The sequence below is a fragment of the Pezoporus flaviventris genome, unplaced genomic scaffold (genome assembly GCF_033815535.1).
Source record: "Pezoporus flaviventris isolate CSIRO_AGI_PZ_B2104156 unplaced genomic scaffold, CSIRO_AGI_Pfla_v1 ptg000029l, whole genome shotgun sequence".
Classification (NCBI taxonomy): Eukaryota; Metazoa; Chordata; class Aves; order Psittaciformes; family Psittacidae; genus Pezoporus; species Pezoporus flaviventris.
Window position 1 is genome coordinate 13,332,184 of NW_026892577.1, and position 25,340 is coordinate 13,357,523.

At 37.0% G+C, this 25,340-nt stretch overlaps 1 protein-coding gene across 12 annotated transcripts in view; it reads right to left on the minus strand.

The window, feature by feature from the left end:
• Positions 1-25,340, minus strand: part of CPEB3 (cytoplasmic polyadenylation element binding protein 3) — a 93,185-nt gene that overhangs the window by 13,769 nt on the left and 54,076 nt on the right. For 7 of the 12 annotated variants that reach the window (XM_061459141.1, XM_061459142.1, XM_061459140.1 and 4 more), the window contains 3 exons: positions 24,160-24,183; positions 19,450-19,617; positions 17,540-17,629 (listed from right to left, as the gene is read on the minus strand). The exons of 2 other annotated variants lie outside the window; for them this stretch is intronic. In XM_061459141.1, the coding sequence (XP_061315125.1) occupies positions 17,540-17,629; positions 19,450-19,617; positions 24,160-24,183 (282 nt within the window). The remainder of the gene's footprint in view (positions 1-17,539; positions 17,630-19,449; positions 19,618-24,159; positions 24,184-25,340) is intronic. 3 more of the 12 variants (XM_061459139.1, XM_061459136.1, XM_061459147.1) reach the window with 1 other exon arrangement.

A 25,340-nucleotide genomic window follows, 5' to 3' on the forward strand; every position in this document is an offset into this window, starting at 1 on the left:
TTGTTCTTTTGCCCCATAATCAGTACAACTCAGTTTTCTCACTGAATGTGAACATGTTGGCTTTGACCTTTATAATTTGGCATTTGGGTGTTTTACAGGCTACTTCTTTTCCGAAAACCTGCAGCAATTAGAGGCAGCTGGGTTTTGAGCAGGGACTGCTAGACTTCCTTTGCTTGATAGACTTTCTCTGCCTCAGACTCTTGACACAAACAGTGCCTACATGATGATACACGGTATTTAAATCATGACAAACTTTGATATAGCTTTACACAGTCTATTTGCTGTTATTATTGTAGTGACTTACCCTAATTTTTCAGAATATTGAGTGAATACTATTTTACATGTCCTTTTTAGATAAACACTACACAGCCATGATTTATGAAAAAAAAATTAAAATTAAGATAGACACTGAAAAAGCCATTTTCCTCTGTTTTTATCTACCAAATTACCCCTTCCCCTGCTATCTCTAGTCCTGTGTAACTTCTCAAAGAATATTAAATTCTATGCAGCTGTTTTCAGAGACAAGGAAAGGTTTCCGTTAACAACACAGGCATAGCCCAGAACACTTCTAGAAAGGCTTGCCCAAGAAAACAGAATAGTGTGATCATCACTCTTGCTAGCAAACAAGGAACCTGCATACCTAGAGCTGGAGTGAGTTAAAGACGTTAGTCCAAATAAAAAGTGACTTTTCAAGTAAAACCATTGGTTCCCCCTCTAGCAGATGTATCTTAAAACAGTCCCTAAAGATATAAACACACTTCAACATTTTAGTTTTAGATTTTACAAAGCTAACTACATTAATTGAGTATGAAAAGAATTAGCTCACAGTCACTATTACTTTTAGCGTTATTTTATTTTCCATCTAGGCACTTGTTACTCCTCACTCCGTACTGTCCCTTCTGATTACATTCAAGAACAAGAGCAAAAAACTTTACACGAATTAAAGTAGCTTAGCAGTTTTTTCAGCCTTATAAAATGCTTCCGTCTGAAAACTAGGTACTTGGAAAAGACTATCATGGCAACTACACCTCCAAAGCCAACCGATCACACTTCATGGTTCAGACCAATCCGTGCTTTGTATTTTATATAAAAATGCCTTGTAAGACATATTCCCAGAAGATGCAGTGCAGATGTATGAATAAGAGTATATGTACATTCATGAATACTTTCAAAGAATGTTTTACAATACATTTAAATGAATTTAAACATTTCAGATTTATCTTCTGACCAGACCATAAGATCTGAACTCTAAAAAACCTGAATTTTGTCTCTTTCAGACTTTTATAATCTTAAAACAGCAAAATACTGGAAATCTCTTTAGCAAAATGAAAATTGAAAAATGCTTATTGTGTCTTAATGACTTAGCAAAAATCTGGGCAACCGCTTGGGATGCTTGTTTCTTCTGTGAAGCTTTTTCATGTTTTTCTGGGTCATGCTAAGAGGTTACATCTGTGGAAACTGGAGTTGACAGTCATTTGAGGGTACAGTAAATGGTATGATTGTAATTTCCCAAACCAGTTAAAACTAACTGCTAGATTACAGGAGCAGTCCGTGTTAGTAAGAATTCAGTTTTCTAACCTGGAGCTAGTGCCTACCATGAAGTTTAATAAGTGAACACTTCCTCAATTCTCTAGACCTCAGTGGCTGTAATACGTTCTCCTCCCTGCTATGGAGTCTGGTGTGGCCCCTCCAAAGACACACGGGTAAGCAATTTACAGCAGCAGTCTTCAATTAATCTAGACAAGTAAGGAGGCTGGACTAGTACAACATGATGTCTAGCATTAATTCAAAACCTGGTGACTACACATCTCTCAGTTATTCAAGAACTTTTGATACTCAAGATTAATGAAGATTACACTGAAATAAAAAATAAGTAACAGAAGCTCTGATAATATAAGGATCATGTAGAAGCTGATATTGACATGAAAGATATCTGCCAAAGTTAAAGGCATCTTTACTCATCTTCTAGAAGCATACAGGGATGCAAAAACCTCAAATTCAGAAAGGTACTCTGAACTCAGATTCTAGTATAAAAAATGAAATTGGAAAATACCAAGGTCAGAACTGACACTGCATAAAGAATTACCTCACACTAGATACAATGTAATAATGAAATAACTTTTCTGCACAAAACCAAAACACTATTTTTAGTATCTTCAGCCACAAATTAAAGAAAAACCAGCACATTAATCTGTGAATTAACAGTAATTCATTTTATTTTTCTGTCGGTTATGTTTAAATGCTCTGTTTGGCTGTAACTTAATAAAGCTCTAAGAGTATTCCTTCTTGAAGAGATTCTCAAAAATGTCTACTTTAGTCATTATATCCTGTTCTAACTGGTATTTCTATTCCTATTTGTCCTACAATATGAGATGAGCCTAATTCCCCAATCTAATCCCCAAAGTTTTACCAAAACCAGTTCACTTCCACCATTCAGAATACTGGAGAATTATAAGGGCATCTAGGTTTGAAAGAAAGTTAATCCATGTTTAAAGACAGTAGGTGAGGTAGCATTAGTAAGATAATCAGTTTCCAAACAAAAAATGTATTAATTCAATTAAGTTCAATTATTTAGCAGAGAGTTGCTTCAAATTCCTCAGCACTGTATGCTTCAGCACATTGTCCTCTCTGTGCATCACAGGTATCATGTGACTTAAAACATGCTTTTCTTTCCAAGAAGTAAAGACAGTTTGACGAACTTTAAAGCTTTAATCCTCTGCAGCAGAGTCTTGGTAGCATGCAGTGGCAGTATGCTGCAGACAAACTTCAGCTGTGATCCCTTCTTACCTGACTAGGTATTTTAAAGATTGGAGGGCTCAAAAGACTGGTCCTGACTTAGATTCCACAAAGTAAAACAGGTGAGGTAATTAAAGCCCCAGAAAATAGCAAGGTACCTGACAACAGCTGACCATTCTATATACACACAAATACAGCCTCTTGGCAGAGCAAAGGCAATGCAGCTCCCTCTCGGCTGCTGGTACATCACAGTAGTGCTGACAATAAACACTGCACTTGTAATTTACTGGAAAATGGCAACAACTTACTTTGCTGTAAGAAAAGTCACCACATCTTTTTAAAAGGGAAAGTGAGAAGAAGATTAATCTCCCTGTATTCTGAAAGTGCAGGAGCTCCTCAACCTTGAGCTCAAGGATTCATTATTGGATGGAAAGCAGTACAAGAACTAAACTCCTTTGTACACATCTCATTTTGACATCTAAACAGTGACACAATTTCCATATGAAAGGATAATTTAGCCCGGTTAGTCTAACTTCACTTAATCTTGCTGAGAACAAACCAGGCATACAGACTGTGTCCCACGAGCTTCTAGCAAGGTTGTCACCTGAAATTCAAGATACACTCAGAACTACCATATAATGTTGCTATAATCTGGAAAGTACATTTTTGCCAGCCTAAACTGTCTGGAAGATCTCCAATCCAATTCAACATAGGCCTACCTTCCCTAAGGATGGGACCTTTCTGTATTACTGAAAGCCTATTTTGTAATAAGGCTTCAGTGACCTCTGAAAAAAAACATGCTAGATGGAAAGTTTATATAGGTACCTGTACTGCTTGTTATTACAATAGCAGAATCTTGATATTCATACTTTTGTTAAAACCTGGCATGTTAGTACAAATTACAGACAATCACAGAATAGTTAGGGTTGGAAAGGACCTTAAGACCATTTAGTTCTAACCCCCCTGCCATGGGCAGGGACATACTGGAGTTCTGGCCGTAAGTGCATCATGCATGTGTTCTACCCATTCTTCCTCAACATAATTAAAGCAAAAACTACTTGTGAACCTTTATTAGGGCAGAATGCGTATTAAGTCTATCAGGCAAGGGAGAAAATTAACTTATAGGCCTTGTAGACACCATTCAACTTAGCAAGACATACTGAGAGAATTTATAACAGAAGACTACCTCTTGTCTAGACCAAAATACTTCTCAAGAGTTAAAGATGACCCAACTTCATGCTTTTCATGGCTCACCAGCATTTCAGAGCATTCATGAATAAAAGATTGGGGGGCGGGGTTGGGGGATGAAGTAGGAGATTAAAAAAAGGTTTTATTCTGTTAAACCTGATAACACCTTCCTTGTACAGCTTCATTGTTAGGCACAAAGTTTGGGGGTGTGAAATATAATCATTGACTGTTCTGTAACCCATGGGAGAAGGTAGAAGTTTGATATACCAGAATTTTTGCACTACTTTCAGTTGAAGTGATTAATTACTGACCTTACAAATGCTAATGTTGTCTGAACAGTCTGTGGTACTCAGTGGTACAGGAGTATTTCAGAAAGGTGCTAATGGAGTAGCCGCACAGATCTCTCCCTTAATGAAGTCCAGAGTGGACTGAATTCAATCAGAAGTTTTTCTTAGAAGTTTCAGTTAACTGTGAATTAGTTCCATCTCTTTATAGTAACTGAAGTTAATGTTCATTTTATGCTCAACTGGTGAATACTAGAAGTAATTCATAAGATCTTGCATATGTACTGCTCTTCAGCAATACATAAACTGCTGTTGAAATACATCCATCATGAGCTGTACCTTCTGGTACAAAGCCAGCATTTTGGCATTCAAATGTTATATAATCAGTAGGGAAAGATTAACCTATTTCTGGCTCTTAGAAGAGCTACTTAGAGGGGCTACTTTTTAAATAAAGAAAAAAATGTAGTGAAGAATTATATACAAAATCTAAGCTTATTTGAATATTTATGTCAGAAGTCTGCATAGCATCTATTATTTCTTATGTAATTGACCTCAAATCCGTAATTCCAAAAATTCCCATAAACGTACTTACAAAACCAGATACAGGAATCATATTCTAAGGGTCATGTGTTTTCAGTCTGCAAGCACTGATGTTGGGTGGCAGAACTAGGAGAATGAAGAGGACTTTCTCTTCTCTTTACGTACTGCATAGCAGGTCAGAACAGTCTTTGAGTCATCGCACATACCCATTTCATATGCAAAATGGAAGAATTACTTGAAAAAATTTAAACTACCTTTGAAGCACATTTTCTTTCATTCTTTTTAAAGTTTAGACAGTGTCTTCTCTGATGTTTTTATAGGCTCAAAGGTTACAATAAAATCTACCATCCACCTAAGTTCTCCTGTGAAAATATTTCTCTCCCTCTCTCTATATATATATCTACTTCATATTATTATGTAACAAACAAGATGGAGTTAAACTGGCAAAGAAGATGAATGTTCTAATCTCATGTTATTGGGTTTATTGTTAGATGGCTGAGATCACTACCTCCAAAAAGTAGAGTTAAACAGACTTAATTTTTTCCATGAAATAGAAGTAGCGCTTCCCCCCCCCCCCCATTTTTAAAAATAGTTTTGTATTTAATTGTGGTTGTATTTACTAGAACTTTTAGAATAAATTTGTTTTAGAAGCACTCAACCAAAGGAACATTTAGAAACAGTGTGAACCAGATTTCTAAATCAGTTAATGTGATGACACAAGGTCATTGCTCACAGTTGCCCTTAGTAATCTTATTAGAAGATGCTTTGAATATGAATAAAACGCATTTATAAACCTGAAGATGAAACAACTATTAAAAATGAAACTCATTTTTGAAAAATAAAAAAAAAATCTGAAGTGTTAAAAAATGCAGACTTTCTTTTAAACACTGCAGTGACATGACTGGAGTCTCAAAAACATCAAAGGCTTTAAATACTTTAGAAACCTCAAAATAGAAAGGGCTGTAATCTCACTTAGCTACTGCAGAAGAGTGAAATTATGTATTAGTCAGGGCTGCAAAGATTAATTTCTTTTAGTCAGTCTAATTTTAAATAGCAGTGTATGCCCCTGTCAGCTGATTCCTTTCTCTAAAAATCAAAAGGTGTATAAAAAATTTGAACAGTTTCACATCTGCACTGAGACTCCTATTCATTTTTATGCGTTTTCTCACGAGTACCAGACTAAGTAGTCCAAAATGTAAGAAATTCTCCATATGCCACATTAAAGACTGGTTTGCTTTTAATTAAAGGTATGTACCATATATCCTCAGTCCCATTGAAAAATAATGGAGATCATATGGAAGAGTTGAATGAAAACTGAGGTTCTCAGGTTATCAGTAGCGTCTGTAAAATAAACTGCATGTCTTCATAATCTCCATTTTACCATTAAATAGCCCCCTCAATGAGAATACTAGAAGAATGGAAATTAACATTTAACTCTTACTACTAATGATCTTACCATATTACAAATAACAGAGAAGTCAAAAACTTCCTAACATTGTCATAAATATTACGAAGAATTTTCCCCCACATCTTCAATTTAAATGAAACAAACAAACTAAAAAAATCCACAACACAACTCCCCACCACAGAATGTCTGCTGCCTCCATGAGGATGCCTGCTCTACAACAACATGGCATTATTTCTGGGACATGGGAGAGGTGCCCCAGTGTTTCCTCTGCACTTCTCTGCTGCATAGAAAGGACAACATTTTGATAGTGCTGTCGTGAATACATACAGCTAAAGATTCATGAAGTTCTTTCGATTCCAAAACATGTCAAGAAGCAGAAAGGATTTGCTTGTCATCTCTACTTCACGTCTTTCTCTGCTTATGGGGAAAAACCAGTATACACACACCATCTCAGTCTGTCCTGTAGTAAAAATATTCCTACACACCTGTATTGAAAACATTGAAATGCTTTTCCCCCTCCCCACTAAAAGAATATTCAAAAAGTGTACAAAAGCTTCTCTTTTCTATCCAGCATTCTACTTCTACACTACTGTGAAACGCTGCAACAGTAAATTTATAGGGTTGTCTCCTCTTTCAAAGGTCACAGGAATTTAAAACTTAAGACTGCAACATGATCTATAGTAGCTATAAGCCAGAATTAAAGGGTATAAAAACATAAAAGAACGGCTGTAACATATAATTTGGTTTACTGTAGTTATAAGAGTAGTCACATGAATTAATCATATGACAAAGACTAAATTTCTGATGAGGCAAGAGCTATCTTTGTCTCTGGGTCAGCATGTGAATGAATGTTGTTATAAATGTGAATACACGTTTTTCATGTATTCACATTCATAACAAAAAAAACCAACTAAATTCAGAATTTATTTTTTCAATTCTTGTTTTCAAGGGCAATAGGAAATGGTGACTGCTCTGGGCAGAGCAGTCTGTCATCTGGAGGAGGTCAGGTCTGCTGCTGCTTTTTACATTGCAGATGGCTGAAAAGAGATCCATCTCCAAGTTTGAACAAAACCTGTTACTCTTCTTCACAAATAAGCCACTTGCCAATTCTACTCCAAGCATCCTAGAGAAATTCTAGGTAACTATAAATCTTCCACTTGATTCCAGCTTCTGTCATGCATAGTGTCAGCATAAGGTAAAATAAATTCAACACAAAGATTGGGAAAAAGCAAAGGTCCAAACATCAAGGCTACATTTTAGCTGAAATCAGTTAGTTTTAGTTAATAAAATTGGATTTGGGGGCTGCAATACCAATGGTTTTAATTTTAAATGATAACTTTTTAAAATTCTTTTTAAAGAAGAAAGGAAACAGCACTTACTAGAGCTGTGATGCACAAAACACTTGGGACTGTTGACAAGAGCTTCATTCAAAGGACTTCACTAAGAAAGAGAAGCTATCCAATGTCATTTACATAGACCAAGGCAGGAACTTATTTTCTTATTTTGTATGATTCTAACTATCCTATGAGCAGATAAATAATCTGCGCTTCACAGTGAGTGACCCATGCCCAGAGAGGAACTGTAGTTGCAAGACATTTTGTAAAACCAAATGCAGAGCTTCTGCACTAGGCTGTGACTTTCCTTTCAGTCAAGTAGTCAGTTTGTCAGTTGCTGCTGTGATGCATTTATGGTTAATAGCTTAATCACCAGGTTAAGTTTTCAGGTTCTAGTTGCTCATGTTTCTTTGTTGACTATATAGAAAAGATGTAGCGTGAAAAGCCTGCCTTAATAATGGGAGGGGTTTTCAAAGCTGGATTGTTCATAGCTACAGAACAAACTTCTCTGCCTCAAAACAAAAAGAAGTTTCTGGTTAGTGAGAGTATGCATTTTCCTGGGAGAGCAGAATTAAAAACATCACAACAACAAAAAACGAATTACTGGACTTATCAAATCCTCTAAGACATTATGGTTTTCACTTTTTACAATGAAAACAGCACAACCACCATTGGTATACAGCAGGCTACTGATAATACTCTATCAGTATAATCAGTGGTATAACCACACCAGTGGTACCAAAACTAGGTAGAATTTTTGCATGATATAATATAGATAAAAACTGCCAACCACAGAACCGAGACATCTGAGAGATACCAGTTCTTCACTGCTCCCAGGTTTTGGAATCGGAAAGAGGTATATACACTGCCTTGGGCAGAGGTATCCACAGCATCATGCTAGTACCCGATGCATTCCCACTGCCAGTCCTAACCTCTGATTTGAGAGAAGACAGATATAATTTGGGATATTGCATTCATTAAATTGCTGATTTATATATTCAGATGATTTCACACTGATTTTATATTACTGTATCATTATTTTAGGAGTAGAATTGTGTGATCACTGCAGTGATCCTAAGAATGGAATATTTTAAATTTGAAGAAGAATTTGGTGCTTCATTAGTTATTAGCATAACAAGACAGAGCACAAGCTATTAGCAAAGCACAAAATATTCTCAAGTCCTAGTTAGCACTATTGAAAGCACTGCTTTTATCCTGGAGCCTCACAGATCAATTCATACATTTCAATTCACAAAATGGAAGAAAATACAACATTTAATGAAGTTAGTATTTAGATGGGGGGAGGGGGGACAGACATAAACCACAGTAAAATCTCCTTGGCTTTAAAAGTGCTTCCATCTGACAGCAGTGGGCCGGATGCATCGTATAGGTAAGTGATGGAAAGCTTTTTCTGTACTTCAATATGTTCAAATTCCAGGTAATGCTTTCACTGCTGCCTTAAACCTCTTTTTTTTTTAGTTTCTTAGGCATTAGTGGGTTTTGAAAGAAAACTTAGCTAGATATTGTGAACTGACAGTCATTCAAATGAAAATTAGCAGCATTTTCTTAATTTGTGTACTATGAAGTGACAATAATAAAAGGACATATTTTCAGTGTGTTGAAGTCTTTTAGTCATCATCCAATACGAAATTCAGTATAAACGGTAGCTATATGGAATTATTTAATATACTTCCTTTTAGCTTAAATACCCATTCACTGTTTAAATGTATCATTAATAAGAGACTTCAATATCAGAATTTGTATTTTCTTCCCCATAGAAACATTTCAGAGTAGCTACAAATCCAACGGGAATCCATGCCAGACCATATTTTTACCTTCTGAGTAGGTCATGCAAGATGTATATTATAATGCTTATATCGAACTGTCGCACTGATTAGCTTCCACAAGTACGTTCAATTAGTATAGCATTTATCAGACTAATATATTTCTTTACCATCCACAGAAATGAGAGAGATGCACATCCCTAAAAATGCATGATTCAGTACTCTTATTTAGGAAATGTGATGAAGTCAGTCATCAAGCTCTATGAGCTTGTTTCACTAAGTATTTTGTGAAACTAAGCTTTCCTTAAAGCATCTGCATCTCCTGAAGAGCTAAAACAGTTAACAGTTTGAACGTGACCCTGTTCCTGATTTAGATAGCTGGTGATTTGCAAGATTCGTCTTCGATAAGATAAATTCATAGGGTTCCCCATTTCTCTTTGAGATCATCTTTAAGACCATTAAGATTTAAAACCTGTGATCACAACCAAGTCCAGCTTTATTAAAATTAATTGCCTAATAAATAAAAAATTCAATTTGATGTAAGTCAGTGTCAGTTACCTACATACTACAGAATACCCAAGATATACTCCTGAAATGCATCCTTTTATGAATTCAAAATATGATGTCCAAAAGAGGCATTGGTAAATTTATCTGACATGGGTTTGGGTTTTCTTTGGCCAGCATTAGTTCATCAGATGACTGCATCATTGAAGCAAACACTTGTATAGTTTCCATTTAAGCCAGAGGTATATTTAGGCTAAGTAAGTCAGAATTTCAGGAAGTTTTGCAGCTGCTAACAGCTGCACAACAATGAAGAAAAACCCATGGGCACTATACACAGGTAAGTCACAGTGACACATCCCAGTCAATTATTTCAGCATCTGCCCAAGCAAATTTACTGCAACAGGTAGTCCAGGAAGTGGATGCTTGGAACTGCTATTTAGACAGAACCTACTGAATTAGGCATTTGATAGAAAGCCTGCGATGATGAACAGTGATTAGCAGATGCATGAACCAGACTCTAATCAACTGTTTTTAGATTTTGGAAGCATTGAGAGAAGCCTTAAATATCAACTGTGACTTAACTCAATGTACCCTTAATAACATAGATAGTTTGTGTGAAATGTAAGAAATTCCACTGCAATCTTAATGCTTCCAGGCAATGAGAGAAACCAGCCTGCCTTGTTGGCATATAACCAACAGAAAAGCATATAGCTGATTTATGGAAACACTGTTCTGGAAAAAGAGTATTATGCAACTCCATCATGTGGCCTGCTGCCTAGAGTCAGGAGGCTTATAAAAAAAACCCCACCTATCAGCAGGTAGAGATGTAATGCATATAAGCTTCAAAACTGGCCTTTCTGGAAGCAATGGATGTTGCCCAAGTATCTCTCCTCATGTAACATACTACCTAGCACATCAGACCACACAAAACTGAGAGACATTAGATACAATTTAATAGAAAAGGGATACATAATACTGCAGGCCAGGATAGGGGCTCCCAAAGTGCACCTTCTTTAATTGCCACCAGACAGCCAATTGGGTCTTTTAGAAACCTGTATTTTTTATGTGGGAAATTCAAGGCCTTTTGCTGAGACTGCTGACTGAGTTATGAGACACCCCATCTTTTTCCAGTGATCACAGAGTCCAGCAGAAGAATCTAGAATGTAATAATGTAATATAGCAGAACAACCTTCTGTATTGACTTCTGGCTGCCTCTATCAAAAACTTCTGAACAGCCTCTGAACAGTTACAACTACAAAACTCTTCTAGCAATTCATTACTAATGCTGTAAAATGAAGATGCATGGTTAATTGCAGTCAACCCCCTGATTAGATAAAACACTTTCCAATACTGTCGGCTAAGAATGAGGTTCCCTGACAGACCCCAGACACATAAAGGCTGAATTTGAAAACATCACACAGGATTGTCTTCACAGTTTTTTTTCTGGAAACTCTGGGGACTAGCACATTAGTGAGGAATACTGTAAAAACAAGTTGTTTCTCTAGCAAATTGGAAGTGCAGCCATGAGAAACTAGACTTCCTCTTCAGATACCAAATACTCTTCATTTCATGTGGCTAACAAGCAAGTCTGACAGTAAAATTAATCATATAAGTAAACTTTATCATATTAGCACTGGTAAAGCTACTCTAGGACTATCACAAGCTGTGAACTCTCAACTTTTGAGCAACAGAACTTTTCCTACTTAATAATCTACTTGAGCAATACTGGAATGTAGGTGATGGAGAGCTACTGAAATTATTTCCTGTATGACACATCGGCCCCAAATGTGTATTACTTGTTCAAAAACCCAGACAAGTCAGTATTTTATTTATCGTACACATACAACATCATACAGTACACAGACATCGTATTATCCATTGCGATTTAACTGTTCATCCTAAAAATGTTATTCATCTGAACAACAGAACTACCAAAAATGGTGGGACGCTGGTGGATGAGTGTCCTGTAGACTAAAAGTCAACTTGAGGATAACTAAAAAAAACCCCACACTTAAGAGAGGGATAAGTTTCTTGATAGGACAGAGATCTAAATCTGGACAACAGCTGCCTTTTGTGTTGTAGCCAGAAAATAATTTGCTTTGGGCCTTACATAAAATCTCACAAGTGACTATTCCACTTAGGAGAATGTTTACCTCTAGAAAAAGAAATTGCATACAGCATAGTTTTAGGGACAAAGATTCTCTTACATGAAGCAACATAAGAAAATTCTATGCAAAACCAACCGGCCTTACGTTGCACAGCCACAGAAGAGCAGATCAGCATGTACTGCATTTTGCTACCGTAACCTTTCGTGAACTGCACTGATTTGAGATTGTACTACCCTACTGTGGGAACACACAGGGACTACAGATTAGAAACACAGCCCCAGATGTCAATGGGTGAAAGACTGATATTGCACACATGCGTGTTGGAAAATACGTAAACAAAGCTTAAAAACTATCTTGCATCACTATTTGCCACACAATTTATTTCTGGAAAAGGAATATCAGTTTCCACTCTTGCAAATGTTTTGTATGGTTTTTACCATACAAAAATTGGCTAAGCATTTTATGCTGGACTTTGGTGGTAAATTAAGTCAAAGCAGTTAGTTTCACTGCAATAGACTGCGGCGTTTGGACAAACCGCATGCCTTCTTGTTAACATGGCTGATGAAATTAGAATTACGACTCCATGCTCCTGTTGCCACTGCAGTGGCAATGGAATTAACAATGCAAATGGTCCTCATCCATGAAATCAACATCAGTCAGAAGACTACCAGCAATGGTGTTCCCATCTAGTGTTCCCTTACAGATCATCAAGAAGGCTCATGAAGTTTGTCCCACCAGCTGTTTTAAAGTATGAGAATCATTTCATAATGTTACTCTGTGAAACTCTGCATACACTATTCTCTTCTTGTGATTCTGTTCACCTTTACTGTCCCCTGGAGCAATAGGGACAGGAGTGCTTATTTTTATCAAATAGCAGGGTAACTAACCAGAGAACACAGGAAACACACAAGGATCAGACTGCTGCACCACACATCTAAATCAACTGCAAGGCCAAAGCATTCCTCCTGCTCCAAATCCATCCTATCTCCAAGCTCTGCCACGCTTCATTTTCTCACTCTAAATCTCATGTTTATCCAAACATCAGTCCTCCTAAATTCAAAGGAACAGTGAGAGACTTTTGCATAATTTTTGTCATTTTAAAATACATTGTGCAGCTTTTAGTGATTGCTAGAAAAATCAGTTACCACAAAGCAAAATCAGTAAAGACTTTTTTAAAGTCATTGTTAAAAAAAATTAAAAGAATGGTTTTGAAACAGTTGGCACCATTTGTTTAATAAAAAAGAGGAAAAAAATGACTGCAGTTAGCATAAGCATTGCTTAACTCAGACAAGCAAATAAGTAAAAACCCCATCAATTTCTGTTTCAGTAAAATATGGTTTTTCTGGATTTTGCCAGAGAGAAGTAAGACTGTGCCATGGTAATGTGTAACTCCATTTGATAACATTCTTTACTGCATATTTCATTATTTCTCAACATCTCATAGGTACTCAAAAAATACTTAGCCACAAACCACATTTAATTTCCAAGCCCGTATGTTGAAAGCCAAGTAAACACATCACAAACTGGGCACCTGCTTATCCAAGACCAACACATGGCATTTATAATTTTACCAGTTCCATTACTAACATATCCAAACAGATGCCAAAGGTAGTAATCCAAAGACTTTTCAGGCAATGGGAATGAACTGGCTTTTTCAGAATCAAAGCATTAAAATCACCGCATGGATGATACCAACAGAAAAACATAGTGCTAAACTTTACAATGCATTGCAGGGGGTGGGGGATACAGGAGTTGGGGGGTGGTAAATAATAAATGTTAAGGCAATAATACAGATGCTCAGAAACAGAAATAAGAACTCTTATACACATTGTCAGCTGTTATCAGCTGCTCTTGCCCAAGTGCATAATATACACTTTCAGTGACAAAACAGCTGGGTACCACCAGTCCTTCTTCTCCCAGCAACCTAAATACTGAACTCTCTGGCAACCAGTGCATCCTGTAAGGACTGCCTGATCTATCAGGTGATTTTGGTTTTGTTATTATAATAACCAAAACTCAACCACTGACCAAGCCAGAGCATTTTCCCAAACATGCTCACGGTGTCAGGCAAGATTCAATAAGGGTAACAAAAACCTAGAGTATCTGGGAAAACAGGAAAACATAATACAGACAGTACAGACATGTTTGAGGGATATGGTTTGGACACATCCATGTTGGTCTGTGAACCCCCAGGGTCCAAAATCATAATGCTGGCACTGCACTGAAATAAGCCTTGGTGTATCTCACCATGCCAGAGATTACAGTTCCATGTATTTCACACACAACTGTACGTCCTTCAGGTCAAGCACTAGATCTGAGGTAATGTGCCTAAACACAATCTCAGGTGACACCATCCTGCTCAGGATGTTAAACGGTAAATCCAGGAAAACCTTTGTTCAATCTCAACACTGCAGGAATGTTTCTGGACTCCAGCTAGTCCTGAAAACAGGTTACATGTGCTGCACCTAAGGAAATCAACCACACCAACTAATGAATTAGCTAAAGCAGCTTGCTAGAAATCACTACACATCTGTGGCCTAACTTACTGAACTAGATAAAGACCCTGGTGGGGTGACAGTGGTGGGGAAGGTCTCTAGACTGTAAGCAACATTTTAACCTTTCAGATTTCATTCTTGATCAGATTAGCCACAGCTAATAGCTCCTGCAGCTTTTTGTTCCTAGCCCTAAGAATATCAACAAAGTGCTCCTAATATAGGGTGACTATAAGGGAATTCAGATATTGCACCAACACAGTAAACATTCCACAAATACAATAAAATAAACCAGTAAGTGGAAACTGCAAGTCTGCATTAATGCACTCAGGACTGTGAGGGATGTCATCACCTGGACGTAACTATGAAAAGAGAAAGACATGATGTAAAATGGCTCCAGTGTAAAACTTAGCTGACTATGCTGACTCTTGGCAGCAGCTACTGATGCTGGCCTCTCCAAACCTCTTTCCGAATGCTTATCAAAGCAAACAAACAAGAAAATATTGAACTTTGCTGTAAGTGCAGACACTGTCCACTGGCTTGATCCTACAGACATGAAGGGGTAATGAAACAGGCTGTCCATCAAAAGGGCACAAGAAGTCTGTCTGGAGGTGATGGCATACTTTCAGAAAGAGCAGGGTTCACTTTTATTGCCAGTGAGCACATCCAAGTAAGTGCAAGAAGCCTTGAAGGCCAGGCTTTATTAATGTGTAAACAAAGATTAGCCTCCCCATAATCTTCCCTACATTCCAACAATCCATTTTTTCTCATTTTCCTTTGAGATTGCTAGCGCACAAAAAACAACTCATTCTGTCCTCTATAATTTGTCTTTTTTGGGGGGTCATATTTTCCACTTGAATCATATTCAAAATGTCAGCAAATTTACAGACTAGCAATGCAACATGGAAACAAAGGTATCTAGAAAAAGGTAGGGAGAAAACATTTGAATTCAAGAGTATTTGACAGCTGAATAAGTCATGTCACTGAATTTTGCACCAAGCATAATTTCAGGTATCTCTTTTCATTTCATTCTGTTTTTTTAATACATGCCTGATAATGTATCAAACCAGCTTAAAATAAAAAAGGTTGTTTTGTTTGGTTGGGTTTGCTTTTTTTTTTCCTAAAGACAATTTTAGTTCTAAAGTAACTTCTAATGAAAACCAGCAGTGGAGACATTTTATTGTGGTGCTTCTGTCAACGACTATGTAACAGCTTTGGAAAATAAGTGGTCCTTAAAAATAGAAAATAGACCAAAGTGCTGTGAAAAAAATATAACACATTCAAACTTTACTCTTTGACTGCTGGTCAAAGACATTGTCTTCTACAGAGATGCTGCCTCTTTGGGATCAGAGTAAATCAAGTACATTTGACCTCCCGAGCTTAACTCGACTGTAAGTGAATCTCAAAGACAGGAATGCAGGACGTATGATGCTGCAGCCCCGACTGATAACTAAGAAGTAAGTTATAAATAAATCTGGAACAGTTGGGATTGACTGATGTTTAGCACTTTCAGACAGACGTTCAGGACAACTGGCAGGGGCTTTGAAGGCTGTTTCCTATATTAGAATCATGACAAAAATAGATGTGAGGCTGCTTTCCCTTGTCTTCTGCTAAAATAGATCTTGCTCAAACACATTTTTACATGTTTGGAGAGGTATAACTAGTCTCCTGTCAGATACAGAACTAGATCATAACTGTAAGTCCCATGTTGACCTACCATGAATATTTAATTATTGAATTAATAAGAAAAAAAGTGGAGATTACTAGGAGATATTAGGGACAAGAAGAAGCTGGGTTTACTGTTTTGGTTAGGTTTTTTTAACTTTTAAGTGCAGGTACAATCCAAACTCATGAGTCAGGAAGACTCTAAAGACCTCTAAAATTAAAAGGGAAAATAATGTATTTTACCAATTTTACTTAGGATTATATGTGGTTTTTTTTGAAGTCTGGGGTGTTTTCTTGCTGGTTTGGGTTTCTTTTTGCTTCTTCTGTTTTTAAATTCAAGAAGAGATTATGCATAATAACTACTCTCAGCAAGGCTGAGCTGTGAGAACAGAACAGGAAAGAGGCAGCGTGGATGCGGTTTTGTTCTGGTTTTAAGTGCCTCAAATACTGTTTGTAGGGCAAGAGTTTGTCACAGTTATCTTGCCTCCAGCCCTCCAGTTTCCAGATAAATTAAGCTGGCTTTTGTGTGGTTTTTACAGTCAAAATACATCATTAAAATACTGTAGTATTAGCTAGTTCACTAACTGAACAGGCCACTGTTCTGCCAAAATAAGCAGTGTCCTTAATGAGCAATCTGGAGCTTTCAGGGTCAGAGAGAACAGAAAATATTAACATATATATCACAAATGCTGATTAACTTCATGTCACAGTTTCAGATCACAAGTGAACTCCCAAACTATATGCAAGAGGCATGTGTGACTGAGAATAGAACGTCTACAGTGTAATACAAAATCATACGAGAGACTAGGATACAGTAAGAACAATCTGATCTTGCATATATCATGATCTCCCAAACAGGTTTCCCATAAACTGTTCTTTCTCAACCAGAACAAGTCTGTATAGTGTTTTGCTGACGCATGCGAAATTGCCTCACCTGTACACACACTCTAAACCACCCTGAAACAAATCAGCTCCAACCTACAAACTCTGCAACTGTGGTGCACGATGCCATCTCTCTCAGCAGAGTTCCTTGCTGCAGTTCAGCTCTCTGTGAGCCCTGCTGCAGACTTTGTGATTCTGAGCAGCATCACAGCTTCTTGGGCTGGAGCACATACAAGGTGGATTCATACTTCTCTACAAAATACTGCATACCCAATTCACCAGTGACTTCCAGCTACTATGCCTATAGTTTCTACAGGATGCAACCTGCAACAGAATCTGCACTAAGAAATTTGTGCAACTTGCCTTCTAAAGTAAGCCTAATGTAAGTTAAGGCATGATTCAAAGACCGCAGGCTTGCTGAAAAGTACACACACAGGACCACATTTCACTGAATTGTGTTTTTTCCACCATTACAACTGCCGAAAACATGCTTACTGAAAGAGACAAAATTCGTCATGAAGAGTCAAACATTTTCTTCGTAATGGATTGCCACATTGCAGACATTGTTCCCTTTCACCAGAAGAGCCTGCATAAATGTATTTTAAACTAATTACCTTTAGGTGGAAAATATGACTTGCTTTCAGCTTTGTGAGGCCAGTCCACCACAAGAGGTCCAAACCTACGAAAGCTGGCAGTGATCTCATCTACAAAAAACAAATGAGGCACCTTAGAGAATCTGAAGACTGACAGTGGCAAGTAAAAATTCTTACTTTCAAAAATTCCCAAAACCAAACAAGCTATTTTCTACACCTATGAAGAAAAGTAAGAACTGCAGTAGTGCACACAGAGGATTACCTAAATATTCTTCCCTCTTCATGCTATACACAGCTGCTTAAAAAAAGTAATCTTACATTCCACTAATGCAAGTTTGCAACAGGATTAAATGCAAACATGATCTATCAGAAGTGAATATGCTTCAGCTGCAATCTATTTCTAATTATAGCCACAAAGCAGGGTCAGATGCAGCCACATGAGACTGACAGAGGAGCTACACGTCAGCATGGCCACTCCTTGCAGCATGCCCTAGAAAGCAGACTGTGTCAGGTCATGTGACTGTGTGGACTTCCCCTTTCTCATCCCCTCTGGAAATCTGCCTTGAATTACCAAGTTATTTCTTTGCTTTTTAAACATCAATTTAGTAACACTGAGGGACACACATCTCAAACTATCCTGTAGGGCAATTCTGTTCTACATGCAAATGCTTTAGAAACAAGTGTTTGATGTTCTTTTTTAAAAATCTTTTTTTTTTTCCATCAATGCATTTCTTTATGTACTTTAAAGAAAGAATTACTTTAAAACTGTCTCTAATGTGATGCTAGAGAGATCAGAGCAACAATCTGTCAGAAGAGTTTGAAGACTAAGGCAATGGTTTTCTAATTGTTTGCTTGCTGTTTGGGATGTGTTCAGTTTATCTCACCCCATGAGCTGTTCACCAGATTTTCCAAGTGATTACAGCCACAAAACACATATTGCGTAACGCAGGAGCTGAAGGAAAAAAGGTGTTATTGCTCCCAGGAGCCCATGTAACTTCCTCACAGGGTAGGCTGGGCATGTATTTTTATTCGGAGTGACCCAGCAACATTCACATCAATTGTACCTGTTGGCCTCCTGCTTCTTACAGCTGGGGATCCAGATTACCCAGCAGTCCCTGTATCAACAGTCCTGTAACTCACCATGTGACAGGGGAACTGTACTTGAGCTGTTTGTAAACCACTGACTGGCAACTCATATAATTTATTTATGAAAACTGCATGTCACTTAGGCCTCAATTTCATAGATCAGATTCAGAGATCCCTCTCTTCATTATAAGGCCTCCTCAAATTCCCTATATAAGCCAGTTGAAGCCAGATAATGGTGTACTCCAGCTGTATTATGAAAAATACAACAAAACCTGTCATTTTGGTCTGGGAGTCAGTGTGGGTGAGGGCACACATAAATAGAGCAGAAATTGACTGGGATGGAGAAAAAAACTGACCATACCTACTAAGCTCGTTATTATTTTGTAACCATATTAAGTGCATTACATTTGTCAACTGAACACTGCATATATGCTGGATATAAGAGCTGATTAAAACCTGGTTTATTTTGGTAAGGACTGTATTAACAAAGTCCTTAAAGTCAAACACATCTTTTTAAAAAAACTGGTAAACACTACAGAGTGACAGTAACCAAAAAGTTCCCTTTTTCAGCTTTCCCACTTTACATACATGGGAAAGCTTGCTGCTATTGCAGATTAAATGACCTGCTATGAAGGCATTTCTGTCCCCATCTCCTCTGATCTACAGCAGAAAAGAATGTCAGTTAAATTCTGAGGTGCTGCAGGTGGTGGCTTTAAATAATGCCAGGAGCACTACAAGCAACATACCTGTGAAAACACATTTCATTTTAGGAAAATTGGACCTTTTTAAAGTAACTGTATGAAAGCCAATTCCCACACCTCACCAATGTAACTTGTTCACAGTACCTTCATCAATGTCAGGAGGAAGACCTCCAACAAACACCTTTCTAGAATAGCGTTCCACTCTTTCACCATTCTGACATCGTGTTGGAGAGCTGAGACCCGATGATAAAGACTGATCACCATGACTGTCATCTAGGAAGCCATCTTCAAAAGGAAAGAGTGAAGACCGACCTGTAACAGATTTTGTAGTATCTATAGTTAACGCTGTTTCCTGGAGAATTAAATATTTCAGTAAAAATTGTTATTCTTTTACTTCTAACGTTTTGCTTTAACAGAATTTACATAAAGGGGCCCAGCTAAGTGGTCCAGTTATCCAAATGATGTTCGTTAGTTTTGCTTCTATTTTTCCAAGACCATATTATTCTTACAAGACAATAAACCTAATATAGCTTTAAAACAAACACTTGCAAATGACTAGCAGTGAAAACCAGCCAGTTATCTGATGTAATTGTGTGTCATAACTATGGAAACAACTTTTGTAAGATTTAAATTTAAAAATAGTTCTTATGGATTTAAATCTTCCATAAAAAATCTTGAAGGAATGATCTTTAAGTGCACGACAATTTCCTTCAGAGTGCTTTACAGGGTCCTAGCCGCAAGGGCTGCATCACTTCCCCCTTGAGTGAATAGAGGACCAGTCTGAGTAGGGGGGGAAATGGCAAAATAAACGTAGAAGAGCCTTGTGTTGTGGATATTAAACATGTAGGTGAAGCAAGATGGTTATCTAACAAGAAAAAAAAAAATCTTTAAAATCTTATTAAATAAATTGCACTTGAAGATGAAAGTTGTTATCTAGGGCAGCCTGTCAAGTGTTAAAACACCCTTTCAGTAATGAATTAATAAAAAGCAATTTAAATGGCTGCTATTCAGTTTGTTAATGAAAATTAATTTAATTTGTGATCATCTGATGCAATTAACTTGTTGCTTGCTACCAAAGTACACATACGTTACCTTAAGAACAGATTTATTAACCAGAAGATTAAGAAATATTCAAAGTTTCTATATAAGCAACACTAGAACATGCCAACTTCAGAATGCAATAATTCCTTATAGCAGAGTTGAAAATTAAATCCTGCAATGTACACAGATGTCTAAATGGGAACCCCATCTCAGCTCTGAGAATGCCAACTGTCCCCTCATGTCATGGAGGATTGCTCTCAGGGATGGAATTATAATTACTTGATACAAACAGTTTATAGGGGCACATAATTTAATTCAAAGGTAATGGATCACATGAAACTGACTTCCAGCAAGACCTAAGAAAGAACTAACGCCATACTCCTATCAACAGCAAGGGGCATGAAGAAAAATCAAAACATGCAAAGGGACACTATTCAGAAAAATTTATACATTGAAAATATCAGTAATAGTCTCCAGCAGCAAAGGACAGATTACAGAAAAGCAGCAGCAATCCACCATATGGAAAAGAAGCTAACAAACAAAAACAAGCAAAAATGTGATTGACACAAAACATCAGTCTGATTTTTTCTAAGCACCAAGCACTGGGAAAGTCCTGATTAGAAAGAGTATATAAAATGCACAACACTGAGAGAGATCCCGGATACAAAATTCCACTGAAACAAAAAAAAAACTACTGTGCCTTTAAGCACCGACATTAAAAAAAAGGTAAATGCCACAATCAGAGAAGGATCCACATTTTAAAGTCTAGTATAATTAGTTGTAAAAAATGGTGGGATTAGAGCATAAACCAGGAAAGACTATTTGATGAATATCCCATTAATGGACAAACAGGTCATGCACATTTATAAACATGAGCACTTCAGCTTAAAAGAGAACACATGCGTGAGAGAAATAATAATTAGGAAGGCTAAAACTGCATAAAAATATTGACTCAGAAAACACACTGAAAAATAAGAAATGAGAAAACATCCATAAAAGACTGACATTACTAAGAAGCTAAATAATCTTTTAATTCCCACACACCCCCCAACCTACTTTCTTGTAAAAAATAAAACAAACATGAGCCATTAGTGGAAGCTGACACATGAAATTAACAGATGCTAGAACAATGTGTTCAACTAAAACACAGGTGCACAGAGGAGGCTGAAGGAAATAATAAAAATGCACAGCAGCTTAAAAACCAAAATTTCTCCTCTTATGCCAAATGACTGACAGCCTGCAAGCACTGTACTTAAGTAAATGCAAAAGATGACCTAAAAACGTATAATAACATGTATGAAGTATATATTTAAAATAATGGAAAACATACAGACAAGGGAATAGAGAATAACTGTTCACTGTCTCTTCCAGTAAGTGGAAAACAAAGTGCAGTGGATACAATCAACACGTGGCAAGACTGAAAGCAAGTCAAGCTGTGGAACCCACTGCCACAGACTTCTTAGGATGCTGGAAAGTTTATGTAAGTTCAAAAAGTGAATGAGCAAGAACATTAGAAAAACCCATTCTGAAGCGATTAATATTGAGAAGAAATTTGCCTCAAGAAACCCTCAGAGGCAAATCTCTGGGAGAGTACTATGGGAAAACCACTAGATGCCTTATGTTTTAGTTGTGTGCCCTTGTCAGTGCAGCAGAATAGATTTTGCGTTGATTTCCCATAGCTGTGCTGATATCTATACCTGAGAAACTGGTTGTAAAAGTTAAAAACCAGGTACCTAAAGCAACATGACTCAACAGCTCTAACCACGATACCTACAAGGAAATGCTCACCTCTACTCAAAGAAAACTGGGGATCAAGCAAAGAACTGATAGATTATGGCAAGTCCCAAGAAATTTCTGACGAAACCTTCCCACTGAAGATGCTTAGTCACAGTGACATAATTAAATGCTAAATACAATATCCACATATAATAAACATGACTCCCTGCACAGATTTGCCTGAGTACTTTGCATATTGCAACAATGCAAATGGAAAAAAACAATAGTAGAGAGAGATATATGAGAATATTTGATATACAATGAATCATGTTTTTAATAGACTGTTGTAGAATTTCATGTTTCTTAACGTTAAGAAAGCTCAAAACAGCACTCTAAAATTCAAGGTAATGAAAAAGCATGAGTATCACAGACTTTCATATTGTACAAATAAGGCAAGTCACAAAACCCCTAACATTAATGACAAGACACACACACACACATAAATCTATTTATTGCTACAGAAAAGCCTGACTTTCACACAGGAAAATTATGGAGTGAAACATGCTTTTTGGTAGAGAAAAAAAAATAAATATCTGAAAGCCCAGCACATTCAGAACTTGTTTGCCCTGTTTTGTCATCACTGTAATTTCTATAAAACAGCCTACACTGTATTCATCACAGTTACTGCCACACCACTGTATTTCACTTCTACAAGTAAACATGTGCTGCAAGCAGGTAATAAATGTCCCACTGATTCCCACCTCCTTCCCTACTTTGGTGCCATTTGATTAACCTGGAAAAGCTTGCCAAACCTTAAAATCAAATTAAACTGCTTACATGCACAGGGAGTATACAATATTATATACTCCACTTACTTGCCAATTTGTTTCAGTACCATAAGAGCACTGAAAAAGTAGGAGTATTAGGATGCTTTCAACATCGAATCTGTTATCATCGACGTCAGCATCTGTTAACAATAGCCTGTTCTATTGAGGCAGGGAAAAACAGGAAGGTAAGTTTGTGGGGAAAAACTATTTCCTTTTTGTTTAGCTGTCAAACACTAAAACCAGCTTTGACCAAAACCACCTCAAATTCTATATTATTATCTGTGCTAGTGTAGCTTTTATAGCCTACTACCATCCATACAGATGTATGAACTAAAAGATACTCGTATGCTATTGGTTTGCTTGTACAGCTAGGTTTGTCTCTAGGTTTCTTCACAAACCTGGTGCAAATTGTACATTTTAAAAAGGCAGCAATGTCATACGCACAGCTATCACAGAATACACATGAAAAAAGACAATAAAATGAAGTTTAATGCCAAAGTACCCCAGACAGATGGCACTGCCCAACTCTGATTGTTAGAAGCTGCAATCTTCACTGCTATTTTCTCAATTAAAAACCTGCTTGTGTAACCAGTGGCACATAAATGTAAGCTACATTTGTAGCTTTCTTGGTAGTCAGCAAGTTTGCTATTGTCCATGTTCATTAATCTCTCAGAATAAACTTTTATGCAGCGCTGAACATTTGTAAATATTTTCAGTCTGCTTTTATTTTTTAAGGCTTATCTATGATAAAGTTAAAATGTGCTCAAATGTTGTGTCTTTTATTACCATCAGCATTAGTATTCACTCTTGAGGACAGTTATTAGTATTGGTATTCACAATGTTGTATCTAAGGCTGATTCTACCTCCAATATAATACTCAAGTGTGATATTCAGTGAAAGATGTTCCATCTAAAAAGTATTTTTGAAACGTTCAATGCACTAGTTAAACATTGCACTTACACCAAAAATACAAAGCTGAAAATAATCTTTTTGATTACTACGCATTTCAAGTCATAAATGTGTGTCATGAAAGAGTTTTTACATTCAGTCATCCTCCAGTTCACTAGTAATAGTAACACACTTGAAGTTATTAGCTCAAGATCACCATTGCTTTAAGCTGCTATTAAAAGGGAGATGTTTTGCAAATGAAAAACATAAGATTGATTTATACAACTGATCAAATAATGTTAAAATCAGTAACATCATAAGAGAACTAAATATTTATTTCTCCCACTATTCAGCAAACAAAACATTTAGTAAATACTTTTACCTCTTCTCCGCCCATAGCTCCTGGCTGCATGTAAACACAGAAGAAAATTGTCGGTACAGCTGTCATTAGATTTAGCTCCAAAAGCAAAGAAAATGTAGCTTCTACCTCTTCTCTTTTCCCCTCCCACCATAAAGAAGGAAAAGACATTCAAGAAGTGCAAGATGAAATTCAAACAACCCAAGACAAGAGAAAAAGTCTGAAGATGACACAGCCAGGGGGGAAGAAAAAAAAGAAAAAGGGAACATACCTGCTGGGCAAGTTTTCTACATAGCAAAGGTATTTAAAAAAATCAGGCATATCAGGCTTACAGTACTATAAAATAGTAATTTAGGATTATGGTTTTAAGAAGCAATAAACATAATAAACAGTAATCCTAATTAGAAAAATTCATTTTGCATTTTATTAATTAGTTGTGGAGAGTATATCTTTTGATTATGTTTCAATTTAATTAATTAACAATCTGTAAATATCAAAATCCTACCAAAGCAATATGAACTCAATAGTCACAGTGTTCAGACAAGTAAAAACAGATTGACAAAACATCTTTGTCACTACCAGAGTTAATACAGCATTTCAATGAAACATGCATTAATGGCAAAGTCCACAGTGTTGTCATAAGTGCAGAAGCTATTTTGTAGTTCCATGGGAAAAGAAAAAAAAAAGCATTTTTTATCTGAAATTTCAGAATACTAAAAAATAATCTGTAAAACTGTTGTCTTCTACACAAGGACCTTGATCTGTTACAAAAGGTATCTGTGGCCTTCCAAGGTAATCAAATGTGGAAGGTTAAGGATCAGGTAGAGTTTTTCAACAGAAAGTGGTCTGAGGCAATAAGTAACAACAGAGCCTTGGTTTCTTTCTTCCTCTTTTCACTGCAGTACTATTTGCGTGCTCCTCTTTCCCAACCCCATCTCTTACTTACAAAACTAACACCATGCCTTCTGGTCTTGCGCAGGTTTTAGGTGCGATTCCTTCAGCTCTCCCTATAATCCCCCTTAGTCCCCTTCATCTCATTCCTGCTCCCTCCTTCTATATCCTAAGTGTTCTTTACCATGAAACTTTCCATTTTTCTACATCCATCTTCAAAACCATGTCTTGTGGTGTCCCACCATACCCCTCCCCTCAGCTTTCCCTACCCACTCTTCTTTGGCAAGCAATTACATGATGGAGCAATTGGAGAT